At 48.5% G+C, this 25,753-nt stretch overlaps 1 protein-coding gene across 2 annotated transcripts in view; it reads right to left on the reverse strand.

Moving 5' to 3' along the window:
• Positions 1-25,753, reverse strand: part of tfpia (tissue factor pathway inhibitor a) — a 79,350-nt gene that overhangs the window by 2,610 nt on the left and 50,987 nt on the right. For both annotated transcript variants that reach the window (XM_060928935.1, XM_060928936.1), the window contains exons 3-6: positions 18,129-18,299; positions 15,664-15,753; positions 15,394-15,459; positions 105-284 (exon numbers count right to left, since the gene is read on the reverse strand). In XM_060928935.1, the coding sequence (XP_060784918.1) occupies positions 105-284; positions 15,394-15,459; positions 15,664-15,753; positions 18,129-18,299 (507 nt within the window). The remainder of the gene's footprint in view (positions 1-104; positions 285-15,393; positions 15,460-15,663; positions 15,754-18,128; positions 18,300-25,753) is intronic.

Here is a 25,753-nt window from a genome sequence, read left to right on the forward strand (position 1 = left end):
AATGAGCGAGTCTAAATTAAAGCGGCGATCTGAAGCACGTTACAGTACGTGTGTGAGGTGGAGTGCAGTGATCTGAACTGATTTACTGGTGGATGAAGACTTGCCTTTCATGCAGGTTTTCATGCACAGCCTCTTGTAGATGAAGTTGTTCTTGTTTCCTCCGCAGCCGCTGTATTTAAAGGTGTGACAGCGTTTCGTTTTGGAGTTGTAGAAAAATCTCCTCTCCACACCTTCACATTCACCCGCGTCTAACGGACTCAGGCAGTGATCAGGAAGAACAAACTCTAAAAACACACAGAGAGAGAGAGAGAGAGAGAGAGACACACAACCGAGTGAGAGAGAGAGACACACACAACCGAGAGAGAGAGAGAGACACACACAACCGAGAGAGAGAGAGAGAGACACACACAACCGAGAGAGAGACACACACAACCGAGAGAGAGAGACACACACAACCGAGAGAGAGAGACACACACACAACCGAGTGAGAGAGAGACACACACACAACCGAGTGAGAGAGAGACACACACACAACCGAGTGAGAGAGAGAGAGACACACACAACCGAGTGAGAGAGAGAGACACACACACAACCGAGTGAGAGAGAGAGACACACACACAACCGAGTGAGAGAGAGAGACACACACAACCGAGTGAGAGAGAGAGACACACACACAACCGAGTGAGAGAGAGAGACACACACAACCGAGTGAGAGAGAGACACACACACAACCGAGTGAGAGAGAGACACACACACAACCGAGTGAGAGAGAGACACACACACAACCGAGTGAGAGAGAGACACACACACAACCGAGAGAGAGAGAGAGACACACACACAACCGAGAGAGAGAGACACACACAACCGAGAGAGAGAGAGAGAGACACACACAACCGAGAGAAAGACACACACAACCGAGAGAGAGAGACACACACAACCGAGAGAGAGAGACAGACACACAACCGAGTGAGAGAGAGACACACACACAACCGAGTGAGAGAGAGAGAGACACACACACAACCGAGTGAGAGAGAGAGAGACACACACAACCGAGTGAGAGAGAGAGACACACACACAACCGAGTGAGAGAGAGACACACACACAACCGAGTGAGAGAGAGAGACACACACACAACCGAGTGAGAGAGAGAGACACACACAACCGAGTGAGAGAGAGACACACACACAACCGAGTGAGAGAGAGACACACACACAACCGAGTGAGAGAGAGACACACACACAACCGAGTGAGAGAGAGAGAGACACACACAACCGAGTGAGAGAGAGAGACACACACACAACCGAGTGAGAGAGAGAGAGACACACACAACCGAGTGAGAGAGAGACACACACACAACCGAGTGAGAGAGAGACACACACACAACCGAGTGAGAGAGAGACACACACACAACCGAGTGAGAGAGAGAGAGACACACACAACCGAGTGAGAGAGAGAGACACACACACAACCGAGTGAGAGAGAGAGAGACACACACACAACCGAGTGAGAGAGAGAGACACACACACAACCGAGTGAGAGAGAGACACACACACAACCGAGTGAGAGAGAGAGACACACACACAACCGAGTGAGAGAGAGAGACACACACAACCGAGTGAGAGAGAGACACACACACAACCGAGTGAGAGAGAGACACACACACAACCGAGTGAGAGAGAGAGAGACACACACAACCGAGTGAGAGAGAGAGACACACACACAACCGAGTGAGAGAGACACACACAACCGAGTGAGAGAGAGACACACACACAACCGAGTGAGAGAGAGACACACACACAACCGAGTGAGAGAGAGAGACACACACAACCGAGAGAGAGAGAGAGAGACACACACAACCGAGAGAGAGAGAGACACACACACAACCGAGTGAGAGAGAGACACACACACAACCGAGTGAGAGAGAGACACACACAACCGAGTGAGAGAGAGAGACACACACACAACCGAGTGAGAGAGAGAGACACACACACAACCGAGTGAGAGAGAGACACACACACAACCGAGTGAGAGAGAGACACACACACAACCGAGTGAGAGAGAGACACACACACAACCGAGTGAGAGAGAGACACACACACAACCGAGTGAGAGAGAGAGAGACACACACAACCGAGTGAGAGAGAGAGACACACACACAACCGAGTGAGAGAGAGACACACACACAACCGAGTGAGAGAGAGAGAGACACACACAACCGAGTGAGAGAGAGAGACACACACACAACCGAGTGAGAGAGAGAGACACACACACAACCGAGTGAGAGAGAGACACACACACAACCGAGTGAGAGAGAGAGACACACACAGCCGAGTGAGAGAGAGAGACACACACACAACCGAGTGAGAGAGAGAGACACACACACAACCGAGTGAGAGAGAGAGACACACACAACCGAGTGAGAGAGAGAGACAAACACAACCGAGTGAGAGAGAGAGACACACACAACCGAGAGAGAGAGAGAGACACACACAACCGAGAGAGAGAGAGAGAGACACACACAACCGAGAGAGAGAGAGAGACACACACAACCGAGAGAGAGAGAGAGACACACACAACCGAGAGAGAGAGAGAGAGACACACACAACCGAGAGAGAGAGAGAGAGACACACACAACCGAGAGAGAGAGAGAGACACACACAACCGAGAGAGAGAGAGAAACACACACAACCGAGTGAGAGAGAGAGACACACACAACCGAGTGAGAGAGAGAGACACAACCGAGAGAGAGAGGGAGACACACACAACCGAGAGAGAGAGAGAGAGACACACACAACCGAGAGAGAGAGAGAGACACACACAACCGAGAGAGAGAGAGAGAGAGAGAGAGAGACACAACCGAGAGAGAGAGAGAGACACACACAACCGAGAGAGAGAGACACACACACAACCAAGAGAGAGACACACACAACCGAGAGAGAGAGAGAGAGAGAGAGAGACACAACCGAGAGAGAGAGAGAGACACACACAACCGAGAGAGAGAGACACACACACAACCGAGAGAGAGACACACACAACCGAGAGAGAGAGAGACACACACACAACCGAGAGAGAGAGAGAGAGAGAGACACACAACCGAGTGAGAGAGAGAGAGACACACACAACCGAGTGAGAGAGAGAGAGACACACACAACCGAGTGAGAGAGAGAGACACACACAACCGAGTGAGAGAGAGAGACACAACCGAGAGAGAGAGGGAGACACACACAACCGAGAGAGAGAGAGAGAGAGAGACACACACAACCGAGAGAGAGAGAGAGAGAGAGAGACACACACAACCGAGAGAGAGAGACACAACCGAGAGAGAGAGAGAGAGACACACACAACCGAGAGAGAGAGAGACACACACAACCGAGAGAGAGAGAGACACACACAACCGAGAGAGAGAGAGACACACACAACCGAGAGAGAGAGACACACACACAACCGAGAGAGAGACACACACACAACCGAGAGAGAGAGAGAGAGACACACAACCGAGAGAGAGAGAGAGAGACACACAACCGAGAGAGAGAGACACACACAACACCGAGAGAGAGAGAGAGAGAGAGAGAGACACACAACCGAGAGAGAGACACACACAACACCGAGAGAGAGAGAGAGACACACACACAACCGAGAGAGAGAGAGAGACACACACACAACCGAGAGAGAGAGAGAGACACACACAACCGAGAGAGAGAGAGAGACACACACAACCGAGAGAGAGAGAGACACACACAACCGAGAGAGAGAGAGAGACACACACAACCGAGAGAGAGAGACACACACAACCGAGAGAGAGAGACACACACAACCGAGAGAGAGAGAGAGAGAGAGAGAGAGAGACACACACACAACCGAGTGAGAGAGAGAGAGACACACACAACCGAGTGAGAGAGACACACACACAACCGAGTGAGAGAGAGACACACACACAACCGAGTGAGAGAGAGAGAGACACACACAACCGAGTGAGAGAGAGAGACACACACAACCGAGTGAGAGAGAGAGACACACACAACCGAGAGAGAGAGAGAGACACACACAACCGAGAGAGAGAGAGAGACACACACAACCGAGAGAGAGAGAGAGACACACACAACCGAGAGAGAGAGAGAGACACACACAACCGAGAGAGAGAGAGAGAGAGACACACACAACCGAGTGAGAGAGAGAGAGACACACACAACCGAGTGAGAGAGAGAGACACACACAACCGAGTGAGAGAGAGAGACACAACCGAAAGAGAGAGGGAGACACACACAACCGAGAGAGAGAGAGAGAGAGACACACACACAACCGAGAGAGAGAGAGAGAGAGACACAACCGAGAGAGAGAGAGAGAGAGAGACACACACAACCGAGAGAGAGAGACACACACACAACCGAGAGAGAGAGACACACACACAACCGAGAGAGAGAGACACACACACAACCGAGAGAGAGAGAGACACACACACAACCGAGAGAGAGACACACACACAACCGAGAGAGAGAGAGAGAGAGACACACAACCGAGAGAGAGAGAGACACACACAACCGAGAGAGAGAGAGACACACACAACCGAGAGAGAGAGAGAGACACACACAACACCGAGAGAGAGAGAGAGACACACACAACACCGAGAGAGAGAGAGAGACACACACAACACCGAGAGAGAGAGAGAGACACACACAACACCGAGAGAGAGAGAGAGACACACACAACCGAGAGAGAGAGACACACACACAACCGAGAGAGAGAGAGACACACACAACCGAGAGAGAGACACACACAACCGAGAGAGAGAGACACACACACAACCGAGAGAGAGAGAGACACACACACAACCGAGAGAGAGAGAGAGAGAGACACACAACCGAGTGAGAGAGACACACACAACCGAGTGAGAGAGAGAGACACACACAACCGAGTGAGAGAGAGAGACACAACCGAGAGAGAGAGGGAGACACACACAACCGAGAGAGAGAGAGAGAGACACACACACAACCGAGAGAGAGAGAGAGAGAGAGAGAGAGAGAGAGACACAACCGAGAGAGAGAGAGAGAGAGAGACACACACAACCGAGAGAGAGAGACACACACACAACCGAGTGAGAGAGAGAGAGACACACACAACCGAGTGAGAGAGAGAGAGACACACACAACCGAGTGAGAGAGAGAGACACACACAACCGAGTGAGAGAGAGAGACACAACCGAGAGAGAGAGGGAGACACACACAACCGAGAGAGAGAGAGAGAGAGAGACACACACAACCGAGAGAGAGAGAGAGACACACACAACCGAGAGAGAGAGAGAGAGAGAGAGAGACACAACCGAGAGAGAGAGAGAGACACACACAACCGAGAGAGAGAGAGACACACACAACCGAGAGAGAGAGAGACACACACAACCGAGAGAGAGAGACACACACACAACCGAGAGAGAGAGACACACACACAACCGAGAGAGACACACACACAACCGAGAGAGAGAGAGACACACACACAACCGAGAGAGAGAGAGACACACACAACCGAGTGAGAGAGAGAGAGACACACACAACCGAGTGAGAGAGAGACACACACAACCGAGTGAGAGAGAGAGACACACACAACCGAGTGAGAGAGAGAGAGACACAACCGAGAGAGAGAGGGAGACACACACAACCGAGAGAGAGAGAGAGAGAGACACACACAACCGAGAGAGAGAGAGAGAGAGAGAGAGAGACACACACACAACCGAGAGAGAGAGAGAGACACAACCGAGAGAGAGAGAGAGAGAGACACACACAACCGAGAGAGAGACACACACACACAACCGAGAGAGAGACACACACAACCGAGAGAGAGAGAGACACACACAACCGAGAGAGAGAGACACACACACAACCGAGAGAGAGAGAGACACACACACAACCGAGAGAGAGAGAGAGAGAGACACACAACCGAGAGAGAGAGAGAGACACACACAACCGAGAGAGAGAGAGACACACACAACCGAGAGAGAGAGAGACACACACAACCGAGAGAGAGAGAGACACACACAACCGAGAGAGAGAGAGACACACACAACCGAGAGAGAGAGACACACACACAACCGAGAGAGAGAGACACACACAACCGAGAGAGAGAGAGAGACACACACAACCGAGAGAGAGAGAGAGAGAGAGACACACACACAACCGAGAGAGAGAGAGAGAGAGACACAACCGAGAGAGAGAGAGAGAGAGAGAGACACACACAACCGAGAGAGAGACACACACACACAACCGAGAGAGAGACACACACAACCGAGAGAGAGAGAGAGACACACAACCGAGAGAGAGAGACACACACACAACCGAGAGAGAGAGAGACACACACACAACCGAGAGAGAGAGAGAGAGAGACACACAACCGAGAGAGAGAGAGAGACACACACAACCGAGAGAGAGAGAGACACACACAACCGAGAGAGAGAGAGACACACACAACCGAGAGAGAGAGAGACACACACAACCGAGAGAGAGAGAGACACACACAACCGAGAGAGAGAGACACACACACAACCGAGAGAGAGAGACACACACAACCGAGAGAGAGAGAGAGACACACACAACACCGAGAGAGAGAGAGACACACACAACACCGAGAGAGAGAGAGAGACACACACAACCGAGAGAGAGAGAGAGACACACACAACCGAGAGAGAGAGAGACACACACAACCGAGAGAGAGAGAGACACACACACAACCGAGAGAGAGAGAGAGACACACACAACCGAGAGAGAGAGACACACACAACCGAGAGAGAGAGAGAGACACACACAACCGAGAGAGAGAGAGAGACACACACACAACCGAGAGAGAGAGAGAGACACACACACAACCGAGTGAGAGAGAGAGAGACACACACAACCGAGTGAGAGAGAGAGAGACACACACAACCGAGTGAGAGAGAGAGAGACACACACAACCGAGTGAGAGAGAGAGAGACACACACAACCGAGTGAGAGAGAGAGAGACACACACAACCGAGTAAGAGAGAGAGAGACACACACAACCGAGTAAGAGAGAGAGACACACACAACCGAGAGAGAGAGAGAGAGAGAGAGAGACACACACAACCGAGAGAGAGAGAGAGAGAGAGAGAGACACAACCGAGAGAGAGAGACACACACAACCGAGAGAGAGAGACACACACACAACCGAGAGAGAGAGAGACACACACAACCGAGAGAGAGAGAGAGAGACACACACAACCGAGAGAGAGACACACACAACCGAGAGAGAGAGACACACACACAACCGAGAGAGAGACACACACACAACCGAGAGAGAGAGAGAGAGACACACACAACCGAGTGAGAGAGAGAGACACACACAACCGAGTGAGAGAGAGAGACACAACCGAGAGAGAGAGGGAGACACACACAACCGAGAGAGAGAGAGAGAGACACACACAACCGAGAGAGAGAGAGAGAGAGAGAGACACACAACCGAGAGAGAGAGAGAGACACACACAACCGAGAGAGAGAGACACACACACAACCGAGAGAGAGAGACACACACACAACCGAGAGAGAGAGACACACACACAACCGAGAGAGAGAGAGACACACACAACCGAGAGAGAGAGAGACACACACAACCGAGAGAGAGACACACACAACCGAGAGAGAGAGACACACACACAACCGAGAGAGACAGAGACACACACACAACCGAGAGAGACAGAGACACACACACAACCGAGAGAGACAGAGACACACACACAACCGAGAGAGAGAGAGACACACACACAACCGAGAGAGAGAGAGAGAGAGAGACACACACACAACCGAGTGAGAGAGAGAGAGACACACACAACCGAGTGAGAGAGACACACACACAACCGAGTGAGAGAGAGACACACACAACCGAGTGAGAGAGAGAGAGACACACACAACCGAGAGAGAGAGAGACACACACAACCGAGTGAGAGAGAGAGACACACACAACCGAGAGAGAGAGAGAGACACACACAACCGAGAGAGAGAGAGACACACACACAACCGAGAGAGAGAGAGAGACACACACAACCGAGAGAGAGAGAGAGACACACACAACCGAGAGAGAGAGAGAGACACACACAACCGAGTGAGAGAGAGAGACACACACAACCGAGAGAGAGAGAGAGACACACACAACCGAGAGAGAGAGAGACACACACAACCGAGAGAGACACACACAACCGAGAGAGAGAGAGAGACACACACAACCGAGAGAGAGAGAGAGACACACACAACCGAGAGAGAGAGAGAGACACACACAACCGAGAGAGAGAGAGAGACACACACAACCGAGAAAGAGAGAGAGAGAGAGAGAGACACAACCGAGAGAGAGAGAGAGAGAGACACACACAACCGAGAGAGAGAGACACACACACAACCGAGAGAGAGACACACACAACCGAGAGAGAGACACACACAACCGAGTGAGAGAGAGAGACACACACAACCGAGAGAGAGAGAGAGAGAGACACACACAACCGAGAGAGAGAGAGAGAGAGACACACACAACCGAGAGAGAGAGAGAGACACACACAACCGAGAGAGAGAGAGAGACACACACAACCGAGAGAGAGAGAGAGACACACACAACCGAGAGAGAGAGAGAGAGAGAGACACACACAACCGAGAGAGAGAGAGAGAGACACACACAACCGAGTGAGAGAGAGAGAGACACACACAACCGAGTGAGAGAGAGAGAGAGACACACAACCGAGTGAGAGAGAGAGAGACACACACAACCGAGTGAGAGAGAGAGAGACACACACAACCGAGTGAGAGAGAGACACACACAACCGAGTGAGAGAGAGAGAGACACACACAACCGAGTGAGAGAGAGAGAGACACACACAACCGAGTGAGAGAGAGAGACACACACAACCGAGTGAGAGAGAGAGACACAACCGAGAGAGAGAGGGAGACACACACAACCGAGAGAGAGAGAGAGAGAGAGACACACACAACCGAGAGAGAGAGACACACACAACCGAGAGAGAGAGAGAGAGAGAGAGACACACACAACCGAGAGAGAGAGAGAGAGAGAGAGAGAGACACAACCGAGAGAGAGAGAGAGACACACACAACCGAGAGAGAGAGACACACACACAACCGAGAGAGAGAGAGACACACACAACCAAGAGAGAGACACACACAACCGAGAGAGAGAGACACGCACACAACCGAGAGAGAGAGACACACACACAACCGAGAGAGAGAGAGACACACACAACCGAGAGAGAGAGACACACACAACCGAGAGAGAGAGACACACACACAACCGAGAGACACACACACAACCGAGAGAGAGAGAGAGAGAGACACACAACCGAGAGAGAGAGACACACACAACCGAGAGAGAGAGAGACACACACAACCGAGAGAGAGAGAGACACACACACAACCGAGTGAGAGAGAGAGAGACACACACAACCGAGTGAGAGAGACACACACACAACCGAGTGAGAGAGAGAGAGACACACACACAACCGAGTGAGAGAGAGAGAGACACACACAACCGAGAGAGAGAGAGACACACACAACCGAGTGAGAGAGAGAGACACACACAACCGAGAGAGAGAGAGAGACACACACAACCGAGAGAGAGAGAGAGACACACAACCGAGAGAGAGAGAGAGACAGAGACACACACAACCGAGTGAGAGAGAGAGAGACACACACAACCGAGAGAGAGAGAGAGACACACACAACCGAGAGAGAGAGAGAGAGAGAGAGAGACACACACAACCGGGAGAGAGAGAGACACACACAACCGAGAGAGAGAGAGAGAGAGAGAGAGACACACACAACCGAGTGAGAGAGAGAGAGACACACACAACCGAGTGAGAGAGAGAGAGACACACACAACCGAGTGAGAGAGAGAGAGACACACACAACCGAGTGAGAGAGAGAGAGACACACACAACCGAGTGAGAGAGAGAGAGACACACACAACCGAGTGAGAGAGAGAGACACACACAACCGAGTGAGAGAGAGAGACACAACCGAGAGAGAGAGGGAGACACACACAACCGAGAGAGAGAGAGAGAGAGAGACACACACAACCGAGAGAGAGAGAGAGAGAGACACACACAACCGAGAGAGAGAGAGAGAGACACACACAACCGAGAGAGAGAGAGAGAGAGACACAACCGAGAGAGAGAGAGAGACACACACAACCGAGAGAGAGAGACACACACACAACCGAGAGAGAGAGAGACACACACAACCGAGAGAGAGACACACACAACCGAGAGAGAGAGACACACACACAACCGAGAGAGAGAGAGAGACACACACACAACCGAGAGAGAGAGAGAGAGACACACACAACCGAGTGAGAGAGAGAGAGACACACACAACTGAGTGAGAGAGAGAGACACACACAACCGAGTGAGAGAGAGAGAGACACACACAACCGAGTGAGAGAGAGAGAGACACACACAACCGAGTGAGAGAGAGAGAGACACACACAACCGAGTGAGAGAGAGAGAGACACACACAACCGAGTAAGAGAGAGAGAGACACACACAACCGAGTAAGAGAGAGAGACACACACAACCGAGAGAGAGAGAGAGAGAGAGAGACACACACAACCGAGAGAGAGAGAGAGAGAGAGAGAGAGAGACACAACCGAGAGAGAGAGAGAGACACACACAACCGAGAGAGAGAGACACACACACAACCGAGAGAGAGAGAGACACACACAACCGAGAGAGAGAGAGAGAGACACACACAACCGAGAGAGAGACACACACAACCGAGAGAGAGAGACACACACACAACCGAGAGAGAGAGAGACACACACACAACCGAGAGAGAGAGAGAGAGACACACACAACCGAGTGAGAGAGAGAGACACACACAACCGAGTGAGAGAGAGAGACACACACAACCGAGTGAGAGAGAGAGACACAACCGAGAGAGAGAGGGAGACACACACAACCGAGAGAGAGAGAGAGAGACACACACAACCGAGAGAGAGAGAGAGACACACACAACCGAGAGAGAGAGAGAGAGAGAGAGAGAGACACAACCGAGAGAGAGAGAGAGACACACACAACCGAGAGAGAGAGACACACACACAACCGAGAGAGAGAGACACACACACAACCGAGAGAGAGAGAGACACACACAACCGAGAGAGAGAGAGACACACACAACCGAGAGAGAGAGAGAGAGAGACACAACCGAGAGAGAGAGAGAGACACACACAACCGAGAGAGAGAGACACACACACAACCGAGAGAGAGAGAGACACACACAACCGAGAGAGAGACACACACAACCGAGAGAGAGAGACACACACACAACCGAGAGAGAGAGAGACACACACACAACCGAGAGAGAGAGAGAGAGACACACACAACCGAGTGAGAGAGAGAGAGACACACACAACCGAGTGAGAGAGAGAGACACACACAACCGAGTGAGAGAGAGAGACACAACCGAGAGAGAGAGGGAGACACACACAACCGAGAGAGAGAGAGAGAGAGACACACACAACCGAGAGAGAGAGAGAGAGAGAGAGAGACACACACAACCGAGAGAGAGAGAGAGACACAACCGAGAGAGAGAGAGAGAGACACACACAACCGAGAGAGAGAGACACACACACAACCGAGAGAGAGAGAGACACACACAACCGAGAGAGAGAGAGACACACACAACCGAGAGAGAGAGACACACACACAACCGAGAGAGAGAGACACACACACAACCGAGAGAGACACACACACAACCAAGAGAGAGAGAGAGAGAGACACACAACCGAGAGAGAGAGAGAGACACACACAACCGAGAGAGAGAGAGACACACAACCGAGAGAGAGAGACACACACAACCGAGAGAGAGAGAGACACACACACAACCGAGAGAGAGAGAGAGAGAGACACACACAACACAGAGAGAGAGAGAGAGAGAGAGACACACAACCGAGAGAGAGAGAGAGAGAGAGACACACACAACCGAGAGAGAGAGACACACACAACCGAGAGAGAGAGAGAGACACACACAACCGAGAGAGAGAGACACACACAACCGAGAGAGAGAGAGAGACACACACAACCGAGAGAGAGAGAGAGACACACACACAACCGAGAGAGAGAGAGAGACACACACACAACCGAGTGAGAGAGAGAGACACACACACAACCGAGTGAGAGAGAGAGAGACACACACAACCGAGTGAGAGAGAGAGAGAGACACACAACCGAGTGAGAGAGAGAGAGACACACACAACCGAGTGAGAGAGAGAGAGACACACACAACCGAGTAAGAGAGAGAGACACACACAACCGAGAGAGAGAGAGACACAACCGAGAGAGAGAGGGAGACACACACAACCGAGAGAGAGAGAGAGACACACACACAACCGAGAGAGAGAGAGAGAGAGAGAGACACAACCGAGAGAGAGAGAGAGACACACACAACCGAGAGAGAGAGAGAGACACACACAACCGAGAGAGAGAGAGAGACACACACAACCGAGAGAGAGAGAGAGACACACACAACCGAGAGAGAGAGAGACACACACAACCGAGAGAGAGAGAGACACACACAACCGAGAGAGAGAGAGAGACACACACAACCGAGAGAGAGAGAGAGACACACAACCGAGAGAGAGACACACACAACCGAGTGAGAGAGACACACACAACCGAGAGAGAGAGACACACACACAACCGAGAGAGAGAGAGACACACACACAACCGAGAGAGAGAGAGACACACACAACCGAGAGAGAGAGAGACACACACAACCGAGAGAGAGAGAGAGACACACACAACCGAGAGAGAGAGAGAGAGACACACACAACCGAGAGAGAGAGAGAGACACACACAACACCGAGAGAGAGAGAGAGAGACACACACAACCGAGAGAGAGAGAGAGACACACACAACCGAGAGAGAGAGACACACACAACCGACAGAGAGAGAGACACACACAACCGAGAGAGAGAGACACACACAACCGAGAGAGAGAGACACACACAACCGAGAGAGAGAGAGACACACACAACCGAGAGAGAGAGACACACACAACCGAGAGAGAGAGAGACACACACAACCGAGAGAGAGAGAGACACACACACAACCGAGAGAGAGAGAGACACACACAACCGAGAGAGAGAGAGAGACACACACAACCGAGAGAGAGAGACACACACAACCGAGAGAGAGAGAGAGACACACACAACCGAGAGAGAGAGAGAGAGAGAGAGAGAGAGAGAGACACACACACAACCGAGTGAGAGAGAGAGAGAGACACACACAACCGAGTGAGAGAGAGAGAGACACACACAACCGAGAGAGAGAGAGACACAACCGAGAGAGAGAGGGAGACACACACAACCGAGAGAGAGAGAGAGAGACACACACAACCGAGAGAGAGAGAGAGAGACACAACCGAGAGAGAGAGAGAGACACACACAACCGAGAGAGAGAGAGACACACACAACCGAGAGAGAGAGAGAGAGAGAGAGAGAGACACACACAACCGAGTGAGAGAGAGAGAGACACACACAACCGAGTGAGAGAGAGAGAGACACACACAACCGAGTGAGAGAGAGAGAGACACACACAACCGAGTGAGAGAGAGAGACACACACAACCGAGAGAGAGAGAGACACAACCGAGAGAGAGAGGGAGACACACACAACCGAGAGAGAGAGACACAAACAACCGAGAGACAGAGAGAGAGAGAGAGAGAGAGAGAGAGAGAGAGAGAGAGAGAGAGACACAACCGAGAGAGAGAGAGAGACACACACAACCGAGAGAGAGAGAGACACACACAACCGAGAGAGAGAGAGACACACACAACCGAGAGAGAGAGAGAGACACACAACCGAGAGAGAGACACACACAACCGAGTGAGAGAGACACACACAACCGAGAGAGAGAGACACACACAACCGAGAGAGAGAGACACACACACAACCGAGAGAGAGAGAGACACACACACAACCGAGAGAGAGAGAGACACACACACAACCGAGAGAGAGAGAGAGAGACACACACAACCGAGAGAGAGAGAGACACACACAACCGAGAGAGACACACACAACCGAGAGAGAGAGAGAGACACACACAACCGAGAGAGACACACACAACCGAGAGAGAGAGAGAGACACACACAACCGAGAGAGAGAGACACACACAACCGAGTGAGAGAGACACACACAACCGAGAGAGAGAGACACACACAACCGAGAGAGAGAGACACACACAACCGAGAGAGAGAGAGACACACACAACACCGAGAGAGAGAGAGAGAGACACACACAACCGAGAGAGAGAGAGAGAGACACACACAACCGAGAGAGAGAGAGAGACACACAACCGAGAGAGAGACACACACAACCGAGTGAGAGAGACACACACAACCGAGAGAGAGAGACACACACACAACCGAGAGAGAGAGAGACACACACACAACCGAGAGAGAGAGAGACACACACAACCGAGAGAGAGAGACACACAACCGAGAGAGAGAGAGAGACACACACAACCGAGAGAGAGAGACACACACAACCGAGAGAGAGAGAGAGACACACACAACCGAGAGAGAGAGAGACACACACACAACCGAGAGAGAGAGAGACACACACACAACCGAGAGAGAGAGACACACACAACCGAGAGAGAGAGAGACACACAACCGAGAGAGAGAGAGAGAGACACACACACAACCGAGAGAGAGAGACACACACAACCGAGAGAGAGAGAGAGAGACACACACACAACCGAGAGAGAGAGAGAGAGAGAGAGACACACACACAACCGAGAGAGAGAGAGAGAGACACACACAACCGAGAGAGAGAGAGAGAGACACACACAACCGAGAGAGAGAGAGAGAGACACACAACCGAGAGAGAGAGAGAGACACACAACCGAGTGAGAGAGAGAGAGACACACACAACCGAGAGAGAGAGAGACACAACCGAGAGAGAGAGGGAGACACACACAACCGAGAGAGAGAGAGAGACACACACAACCGAGAGAGAGAGAGACACACACAACCGAGAGAGAGAGAGAGAGACACACACACAACCGAGTGAGAGAGAGAGAGACACACACAACCGAGAGAGAGAGAGACACAACCGAGAGAGAGAGGGAGACACACACAACCGAGAGAGAGAGAGAGAGACACACACAACCGAGAGAGAGAGAGAGACACAACCGAGAGAGAGAGAGAGAGACACAACCGAGAGAGAGAGAGAGACACACACAACCGAGAGAGAGAGAGACACACACAACCGAGAGAGAGAGAGACACACACAACCGAGAGAGAGAGAGAGAGAGAGAGACACACACAACCGAGAGAGAGAGAGAGAGAAACAAAGAGTGACAGACAGACAGGCAGTGTTGTATATCTGTCTGTTTACCCGTGTCTGGTTTTGCCTCCAGTATCGGCAGCTTCTGCGGCTGTGAGTTCGACTCTGAGGGAAACTCTGTGAGAAACAAACACACCTTCATCAGAGCAGGAAAATATTCCACCAGCACCACGCACAGTGTGACGACGCTGCTGTTCTGAAGATCCATAACGTATGGAAAAGTGTGACCCTGCTGCGGTACCAGGAACAGCTGGTACCACTGCGAGCCTTACACACGAACACTGTGATGATGGTGTGATGAAGTGTCACGCAGTCACGTACCCGGGATAACGAGTAACCAATCGTTCGAGTCCGGTTTCTTTTCAGGCTTCAGACCGTCCTGTGGTTCCTCAGCGTTTTCTTTCATTTCCGCTGAAATCAAAGACAACATATCTCTCACTCACTGGTTTCACTTGTCTCCACCTCACCTTCTGCACCAACGCTTCGGTCGGCTCTGGGACATTTACACAACAAACACCGAAAATACGATTCACTTCTGACTGGTTACCGTGGGTTACAGCAAATGAATCCACATCTTCTGTCCAATCCGATTCAAGAACTCAAGCTGCTCTGTGGTAAAGTAACTGGGTGTTTAATATCCGACATTAATAACCAATGGAATAAAACAACTCTTACTGTTGGACTCTGAACTTAATCTGCTCTGATCTTAATGAGCCATAATTGTGTTCTTGGTAAAAACAGCAGTGGGACGAGGCCCGTGTCCTTTAATGTCGACAGCCATGAGTAATGCGGCTGATTAAAAGGAAAAGAACAAGTGTGTGTTGAGGTGAGTAGAACGAGACGCCATGCAACGCTGAAATGAAGGATGTTCAGGGCAGGAGAGAAGAACGACTGGGCCAGGGTGGGTGATCAAGATAAGACTGAACCACAGCCAAGAGCGTTAATCATCACAGTTCTGTCTTTAGATTAGAATGAACAAAAGCTTCCCTTATAAGTCAAAATGACCTCGATATCTCTCTCTCTCTCTCTCTCTCTCTCTCACTTATTCCGACCGGTACCACTTGTGTGTGTGGGGTCGTTGCCATGTGGACCCTACTGATCCACTCTGGGTGCAACAACCATTCACACACACACTCACACCAACGGGCAATTTAGAGCAGCCAGTTAACCTCACCGCATGTCTTTGGACTGTGAGGGAAACCAGAGCATGCGTCCATCTGTCTATACATCTGTGTATCCATCTACACCTGATCTCCAAACATACCGTGTCCATTTCCAAAAATACTATTCATGCGGCTTATAACGGGATAAAAGTGTGACAGCATACAGTGTCGAACCGTTACTGTTAGAGCTGGGACTTGAGCTCAGCCAAAACTTAGCCAGACACCAAAACAGCAACAGGGTAAAGGATTTTGTAAGGGATTAGCGTCAGGCTGCCAGGTCGCGCCGTTGTGTGTAGCTGTCGATGTTGATTATAAAAGTAACTCAGTAAATTCCACAGGGAAATGAATCCTTAAGTCTGAGTGAAAAATCCTGTAGCGAGCATGCAGCGTGGAAGAGTCTGGAGACAGAAATCTTAGTTTCTCGGTCGTTAGCCTGTAGCTCTCGATAGCACTGGCTTGACTGCTTTATTAGCATTCGCTAACACTACTGATGAATGCTACACTGGCTGGAAGGTGACTTCAGTGCTGCGTCGACTCGTGGTTAAACTCGCGTTGGCCTTTGAGAAAGCCAAGGGCGATAAATTTTCAGTCCCTCCCACTATAAATCAAAATCTGATTGGTTAATTAATCTGTCACTTCCTACATAACCATACACTGCCATGGCCTTCTGTCCCAGCAATGAAGTCCAAACCAATGAGTGAGCAGCTCTAAACTCTTCTCCGCCTAGAGACAACAAACGGAATGATCTCATTGGAGAACTCGATTTTAATGTTTTCAGGACAGTAACCCTTTCATTTCTGAAGCACATTTGGTAGGAAATGAGGCCGGATTAGAATCAGAAGAGAATAATTAGAATGAAATTATGAAAGAATGAAAGAAATGAAATATAACATTTGAAATGCTGATATGTTTGGGCTTCTCTGAAAGTCTAGAAGGCCCTGACAGTTCCCCTCTGATGGCATATTAGGGCCATTGTAAGTAAAAAAATAATAAATAAATAAATAAATAAATAAATAAATAATTACAGAGCTGAGAGAGGGGTAATGTCCTGAGAATAAAACTCAGAATTTATGCAATTAAAGTCAGAAATTTCCGAGGAAAAACAAAACAAAACTGATATTCCCCGAGACAACAATCACATGCTTCCCGGCTGCAGTGCATTCTGGGAAATGTAGTTGAAATTCTCTTAGTGATTTATTCTTTGATATTTTATAATCAAGGAGGAAAGACTGTTTCCTGTAACTCTCGGCTCAGTTGTGGTGTCTGTGGTGTGATGACACTGATCCAACCTTGCAAAGTGAAGCGATCTGGTTCCTTGACTAAACTAAACAAAACAAAGTTTTTTCAGAGTTTTTTCTCGCAAATGTCTGACTTCTTAATCTCAGCAAATATCTGAGCTTTTTTCTCATAACATTTAGGATTTCAGTCTTGGAAATGATGAGGTTTTTTTTTCCCTCAGATCATTACTCTGTCCCTCAACTCTGTATTTTTTCTTTATTTTTATCCACAGTGGTCTTAATATGTTGTCATATAAAAGAAACTCCTGGTGCACATGTTGAGTCAGGAACAGAAGACTTGCTTTTTATGTTTTTAAATAATACAGGAAAATGAATATATACATACGTTGGCATCGGTCCTGACATTCTTTAAGGGTCCTAAAGTTGTTGGCATTTCCAAAGCAGCCGCCATAGTAGAAACGTCTGCACTCTTTCATCTTGTTGTCGAAGAAGTAGCGCGGTACGAGACCTCGACAAGGACCCGGCTCATCCTCCAGGTGGCACGGACTCTTGTCGGCTGCAGAAAACAAATCAGTTCTTTAAAAAGGATACAAAGTGGTGATTTGGTCACTGTTTGTCCTGCTTTAAGAAACGGTTTGACCAAAAATGACTGTGCCTTGCATAAGTTTTCACCCCCCTGACCTTTTTTATATTTTGCAGTTTGCAACCTGGAACTGAAACTGACTTAACTGGGATTATACGTCATGATCTACACAAAATGTTTAAATAATATTGTCTGGCTTTTTTTCGTAGTCTATCAGATATATTCCATTCAGCGAGCACGATACTGAACAAGTCGAAGACGAGTAGCTGAATGGAATATATCTGATAGACCACGGAAAAAAGCCAGACAATAATATTATTATTATTATACATACACATTCCTTTCAGGTGTTCGACGCATCTTTCTCTTTCAAAATTCTCTCAAAATCTTCCGTATTTAATGAAGCAAACCTGGCAGCCATGTTTGTTTATAAATTGTCACAGTCGCTCGCTGGCGCAGAAGTTTTATGTCTGACGTGTGACGTCATGTTGCCTTGACAACCATGCAATATCGTAAACCATATTCAACGCTCATTCTCCATTGGGTAGAGTGACGTAATACACGTAGGATAAGCGATATGCTAACAATATTGCATGCTATCAAACCAAATGAATGAAACCCGCTAGAAGGGAATAGAACACATTTTTATTCCATCAAAAAGTCTCCTGTATGTAGGTGGCACGGTGGTTTAGTGGTTAGTACCGTTGCCTCACAGCTAGAAGGTTCTGGGTTCGAGCCCAGCAGTTGATGAGGGCCTTTCTGTGTGGAGTTTGCATGTTCTCCCAGTGTCTGCGTGGGTTTCCTCTGGGTGCTCCGGTTTCCCCCACAGTCCAGAGACATGGGGTGACCTCAGGCTGAGGTTGGGCTGAAGTGCCCTCAAGTGAGGCCCCTAACCCCCAACTGCTCCCTGGGTGCTGTAGTATAGCTGCCTACTGCTGTGTGTGTGTTCACTGCTTCAGATGGGTTAAATGCAGAGGTTAAATTCCACTGTGTGTGTAAGTCTATGCTCGAGTGTCTGTGTGACAAATAAAGGCTTTGTGGCTTCTTCTTAATCATCCATCATATTAAAGTGTGTGGAAAAATCAATACAGTTTGCGAAAATATTTACAAAACATAAAACAGAAACCGATGTGATTGCATAAGTTTTCACCCTCATTGCTGTTCTTCTTTTGGCTGCTCCTGTTGGGGGCACCACAGTGGATCTGTTCTACAGGTTTGATTTGGTGTAGGTTTTTACACCAGATGTCCTTCCTGACGCAACCCTCCGCAATCTATCCGGGTTTGGGATCGGCACTAAGTATGCACTGTCTTGTACAACCCCAGTGGCTGGGTATTTTACCTAACCGCATGTCTCTGGACTGTGGGGGAAACCGGAGCACCCGGAGGAAACCCACACTGACACGGGGAGAACATGCAAACTCCGCACAGAAAGGCCCTCGCCGGCCACGAGGTTCAAACCCAGAACCTTCTTGCTGTGAGGTGACCGTGCGAACCACTACTCCACTGCTGTTGCTATTAAACCCCTGAATTAGTTGCTGATTTGATTATTCGAAAAAAAAAATGAGACGAATATGGCACAACCATGAGTCTGTCTAGAGGAGACTGTTGACCACACTGAGGGTAACTATGAAAGGGTAACGCAGTCCTACCACCACCACACTTCACTGTGGGACTGGTGTTGTCATGGTGATGAGCAGTGTTTCTGTCAAATGTAGCATCTTGTCCAAAGGCAAAAAGTTGACTTGTATGGAGTCTCAACACTCCAGAGAACCTTTCCCACATGTTTTCTGCATCTCCAATATTTCCTTTCAAGCTAGATTTCAAACTGGATTTCACCTGGCCCCGGTTTGTGATGTGTACAGGTTATGGTTGTCCATTCCCAGCATGACCAGTTAAACTTCACAGAAACCCAGAAATCAGAGTGATTCATGCATGTGAGTGAAAAATTCCCCCTCAAAAAATATTCCCAATCCTGAGCTGTTCGTTGCTGAAGACGTTGCAGCGCGTCACTTTTGTGCCCTGTTGACTGATGTGGTTTAGTTCTAGCTATAAGGACACGACCACTTCATAATATCCTGACAATCCCTCCCTTTGTTATGCAAAATGTATTTATAGAAGCTGCTAATTAAAATATTTTGCTTGAGTGGAAATCCATCAGGATGTCAGGCAGCTCCAACCTTCTCAGAGGCATAACATATTAAAGTGCTGTGTCCTTTTGCGCCCTTTTCCATCATCTACACCAGGGGTCACCAAACTACGGCCCGCGGGCCAGATCCGGCCCCCTTTGACCGGCCCCCCAGCCCCTCTGCGCCCCCATCACTTGAACCGGCCCTATGAGGCAATCCCCAAAAGTGGTCATGGCCTATTTTTTTAAATTGCTTTTTGGCAAATAATAACATGTCTGCATCTTGTATTTTGTTGATTTTATCAATTAAAATTGATATTTAGTTATAAAATGAACTATTCATATTTTCCGAATTTTCGTCATATGCTCGCGATCAAGCAGTGACAGGCAGCGCACGCGCAGAGAACTGTCAGTGTTCAGGACAGCAAAATGGCGAGCGGTCAGCGAAAAGCTGACAGAGAGTGCAGCGTTTTTAAAGAACAGTGGACCACCGATTATTTTTTCGTTCAGTGTAAGGACCGTGCAGTTTGTCTTGTATGTAAAGAAAGTGTGTCGGTTTTCAAAGAATATAATCTGCGTCGTCACTATGAAACCCGCCACAAAGAGTATGCTAGTTTGCGAGGGCAAACAAGAGAAGACAGGATTCGGAGGATGAAATGCGGACTGGCTGCACAACAGAATGGATTCCTTCGCCAAACCCAGATCAACCAGGCTGCTGTCCGAGCGAGCTATAAGGTAGCTCACCTACTAGCTACACATGGAAAGCCGTTTACTGATGGGGACTTTGTTAAAGTATGCATGCTTGCTGTGGCCGAGGAGGCGTGTCCCGACAAGAAGGATGCGCTCAACGCAGTGAGTCTCTCCGCACCTACTACGACCAGGCGAACCGAAGATTTGGGGGACAACGTGTATGACCAGCTGAATGAGAAAGCGTCAGAATTCAAGTTTTTTGCTTTGGCCATGGATGAGAGCAATGACATGCAGGACACAGCACAACTGCTGTGATCTTTTGATCTACTGCTCATATTATAATTTCACTGTTTTTTTAAGTGTATTTATTTTATAGGCCTATTTATTTGACCTTTATTAAGTGCTGCACACAATTATTATTAATAATATCAACAGGCCTACCTACAATTTATAATTTTCCACTCACCTTTGCCAGTGTCAATCAACTCAACTAGGCAGATGTTTCTTACCTTGACAGCTTTGATATTATTTTTATTAGAAAATAAATAAATGGAATATCAGTGGTATTTCAAATTAAAACAAAGTGTGAAGACTTGATTACTACTTTTGCAAACCACTAGTAAAGAAACAAATATGTGCCAGGAATCAAGTGTTGATACAGTAGTGGGGATATAGTAGTGTGGGATATAGTAGTGGGGGATATAGTAGTGGGGGATATAGTAGTGGGGGATATAGTAGTGGGGGATATAGTAGTGTGGGATATAGTAGTGGGGGATATAGTAGTGGGGGATATAGTAGTGGGGGATATAGTAGTAGGGATATAGTAGTGGGGGATATAGTAGTGGGGGATATAGTAGTGGGGGATATAGTAGTGGGGGATATAGTAGTGGGGATATAGTAGTGGGGGATATAGTAGTGGGGATATAGTAGTGGGGGATATAGTACTGGGGATATAGTAGTGGGGGATATAGTAGTGGGGGATATAGTAGTGGGGGATATAGTAGTGGGGGATATAGTAGTGGGGATATAGAAGTGGGGATATAGTAGTGGGGGATATAGTACTGGGGGATATAGTACTGGGGATATAGTAGTGTGGGATATAGTAGTGGGGGATATAGTAGTGTGGGATATAGTAGTGGGGGATATAGTAGTGTGGGATATAGTAGTGGGGGATATAGTAGTGGGGGATATAGTAGTGGGGGATATAGTAGTAGGGATATAGTAGTGGGGGATATAGTAGTGGGGGATATAGTAGTGGGGGATATAGTAGTGGGGATATAGTAGTGGGGGATATAGTAGTGGGGGATATAGTAGTGGGGGATATAGTAGTGGGGATATAGTAGTGGGGGATATAGTAGTGGGGATATAGTAGTGGGGATATAGTAGTGGGGGATATAGTACTGGGGGATATAGTACTGGGGATATAGTAGTGGGGGATATAGTAGTGGGGGATATAGTAGTGGGGATATAGTACTGGGGATATAGTAGTGGGGATATAGTAGTGGGGGATATAGTAGTGGGGGATATAGTAGTGGGGATATAGTAGTGGGGGATATAGTACTGGGGATATAGTACTGGGGATATAGTAGTGGGGATATAGTAGTGGGGGATATAGTAGTGGGGATATAGTAGTGGGGATATAGTAGTGGGGGATATAGTACTGGGGATATAGTACTGGGGATATAGTAGTGGGGGATATAGTCGTGGGGGATATAGTAGTGGGGATATAGTAGTGGGGGATATAGTACTGGGGATATAGTACTGGGGATATAGTAGTGGGGGATATAGTACTGGGGATATAGTAGTGGGGGATATAGTAGTGGGGATATAGTAGTGGGGGATATAGTAGTGGGGGATATAGTAGTGGGGATATAGTAGTGGGGGATATAGTACTGGGGATATAGTACTGGGGATATAGTACTGGGGGATATAGTAGTGGGGGATATAGTAGTGGGGGATATAGTAGTGGGGATATAGTAGTGGGGGATATAGTACTGGGGATATAGTACTGGGGATATAGTAGTGGGGGATATAGTAGTGGGGATATAGTAGTGGGGGATATAGTAGTGGGGATATAGTAGTGGGGATATAGTAGTGGGGGATATAGTAGTGGGGGATATAGTAGTGGGGATATAGTAGTGGGGATATAGTAGTGGGGATATAGTAGTGGGGGATATAGTAGTGGGGGATATAGTAGTGGGGGATATAGTAGTGGGGGATATAGTAGTGGGGGATATAGTAGTGGGGATATAGTAGTGGGGGATATAGTAGTGGGGATATAGTAGTGGGGGATATAGTAGTGGGGGATATAGTAGTGGGGATATAGTAGTGGGGGATATAGTAGTGGGGATATAGTAGTGGGGGATATAGTAGTGGGGGATATAGTAGTGGGGGATATAGTAGTGGGGATATAGTAGTGGGGGATATAGTAGTGGGGGATATAGTAGTGGGGGATATAGTAGTGGGGGATATAGTAGTGGGGGATATAGTAGTGGGGATATAGTAGTGGGGGATATAGTAGTGGGGGATATAGTAGTGGGGGATATAGTAGTGGGGGATATAGTAGTGGGGATATAGTAGTGGGGGATATAGTAGTGGGGGATATAGTAGTGGGGGATATAGTAGTGGGGGATATAGTAGTGGGGGATATAGTAGTGGGGATATAGTAGTGGGGATATAGTAGTGGGGGATATAGTACTGGGGATATAGTACTGGGGATATAGTAGTGGGGGATATAGTAGTGGGGGATATAGTAGTGGGGGATATAGTAGTGGGGATATAGTAGTGGGGGATATAGTAGTGGGGATATAGTACTGGGGATATAGTAGTGGGGGATATAGTAGTGGGGGATATAGTAGTGGGGGATATAGTAGTGGGGATATAGTAGTGGGGGATATAGTACTGGGGATATAGTACTGGGGATATAGTAGTGGGGGATATAGTAGTGGGGGATATAGTAGTGGGGGATATAGTAGTGGGGGATATAGTAGTGGGGGATATAGTAGTGGGGATATAGTAGTGGGGATATAGTAGTGGGGGATATAGTACTGGGGATATAGTACTGGGGATATAGTAGTGGGGATATAGTAGTGGGGGATATAGTAGTGGGGATATAGTAGTGGGGGATATAGTAGTGGGGGATATAGTAGTGGGGATATAGTAGTGGGGGATATAGTAGTGGGGGATATAGTAGTGGGGGATATAGTAGTGGGGGATATAGTAGTGGGGGATATAGTAGTGGGGATATAGTAGTGGGGGATATAGTAGTGGGGATATAGTAGTGGGGGATATAGTAGTGGGGGATATAGTAGTGGGGGATATAGTAGTGGGGATATAGTAGTGGGGGATATAGTAGTGGGGGATATAGTAGTGGGGGATATAGTAGTGGGGGATATAGTAGTGGGGATATAGTAGTGGGGGATATAGTAGTGGGGATATAGTAGTGGGGGATATAGTAGTGGGGGATATAGTAGTGGGGGATATAGTAGTTAGGGATATAGTAGTGGGAGATATAGTAGTGGGGGATATAGTAGTTAGGGATATAGTAGTAGGGATATAGTAGTGTGGATATAGTAGTGGGGGATATAGTAGTGGGGGATATAGTAGTGGGGGATATAGTAGTAGGGATATAGTAGTGTGGATATAGTAGTGGGGGATATAGTAGTGGGGATATAGTAGTGGGGGATATAGTAGTGGGGGATATAGTAGTGGGGATATAGTAGTTAGGGATATAGTAGTAGGGATATAGTAGTGGGGGATATAGTAGTGGGGATATAGTAGTGGGGGATATAGTAGTGGGGGATATAGTAGTGGGGATATAGTAGTAGGGATATAGTAGTGTGGATATAGTAGTGGGGGATATAGTAGTGGGGGATATAGTAGTGGGGGATATAGTAGTGGGGGATATAGTAGTGGGGGATATAGTAGTAGGGATATAGTAGTGGGGATATAGTAGTGGGGATATAGTAGTGGGGATATAGTAGTGGGGATATAGTAGTGGGGGATATAGTAGTGGGGATATAGTAGTGGGGGATATAGTAGTGGGGGATATAGTAGTGGGGATATAGTAGTTAGGGATATAGTAGTGTGGATATAGTAGTGGGGGATATAGTAGTGGGGATATAGTAGTGGGGGATATAGTAGTGGGGGATATAGTAGTGGGGATATAGTAGTTAGGGATATAGTAGTGTGGATATAGTAGTGGGGGATATAGTAGTGGGGATATAGTAGTGGGGGATATAGTAGTGGGGATATAGTAGTGGGGGATATAGTAGTGGGGATATAGTAGTGGGGATATAGTAGTGGGGGATATAGTAGTGGGGATATAGTAGTGGGGGATATAGTAGTGGGGGATATAGTAGTGGGGATATAGTAGTTAGGGATATAGTAGTGTGGATATAGTAGTGGGGGATATAGTAGTGGGGATATAGTAGTGGGGGATATAGTAGTGGGGGATATAGTAGTGGGGATATAGTAGTGGGGGATATAGTAGTGGGGGATATAGTAGTAGGGATATAGTAGTGTGGATATAGTAGTGGGGGATATAGTAGTGGGGATATAGTAGTGGGGGATATAGTAGTGGGGGATATAGTAGTGGGGATATAGTAGTGGG

The sequence above is a fragment of the Neoarius graeffei genome, chromosome 9 (assembly GCF_027579695.1).
Source record: "Neoarius graeffei isolate fNeoGra1 chromosome 9, fNeoGra1.pri, whole genome shotgun sequence".
In the NCBI taxonomy this organism is placed as follows: Eukaryota; Metazoa; Chordata; class Actinopteri; order Siluriformes; family Ariidae; genus Neoarius; species Neoarius graeffei.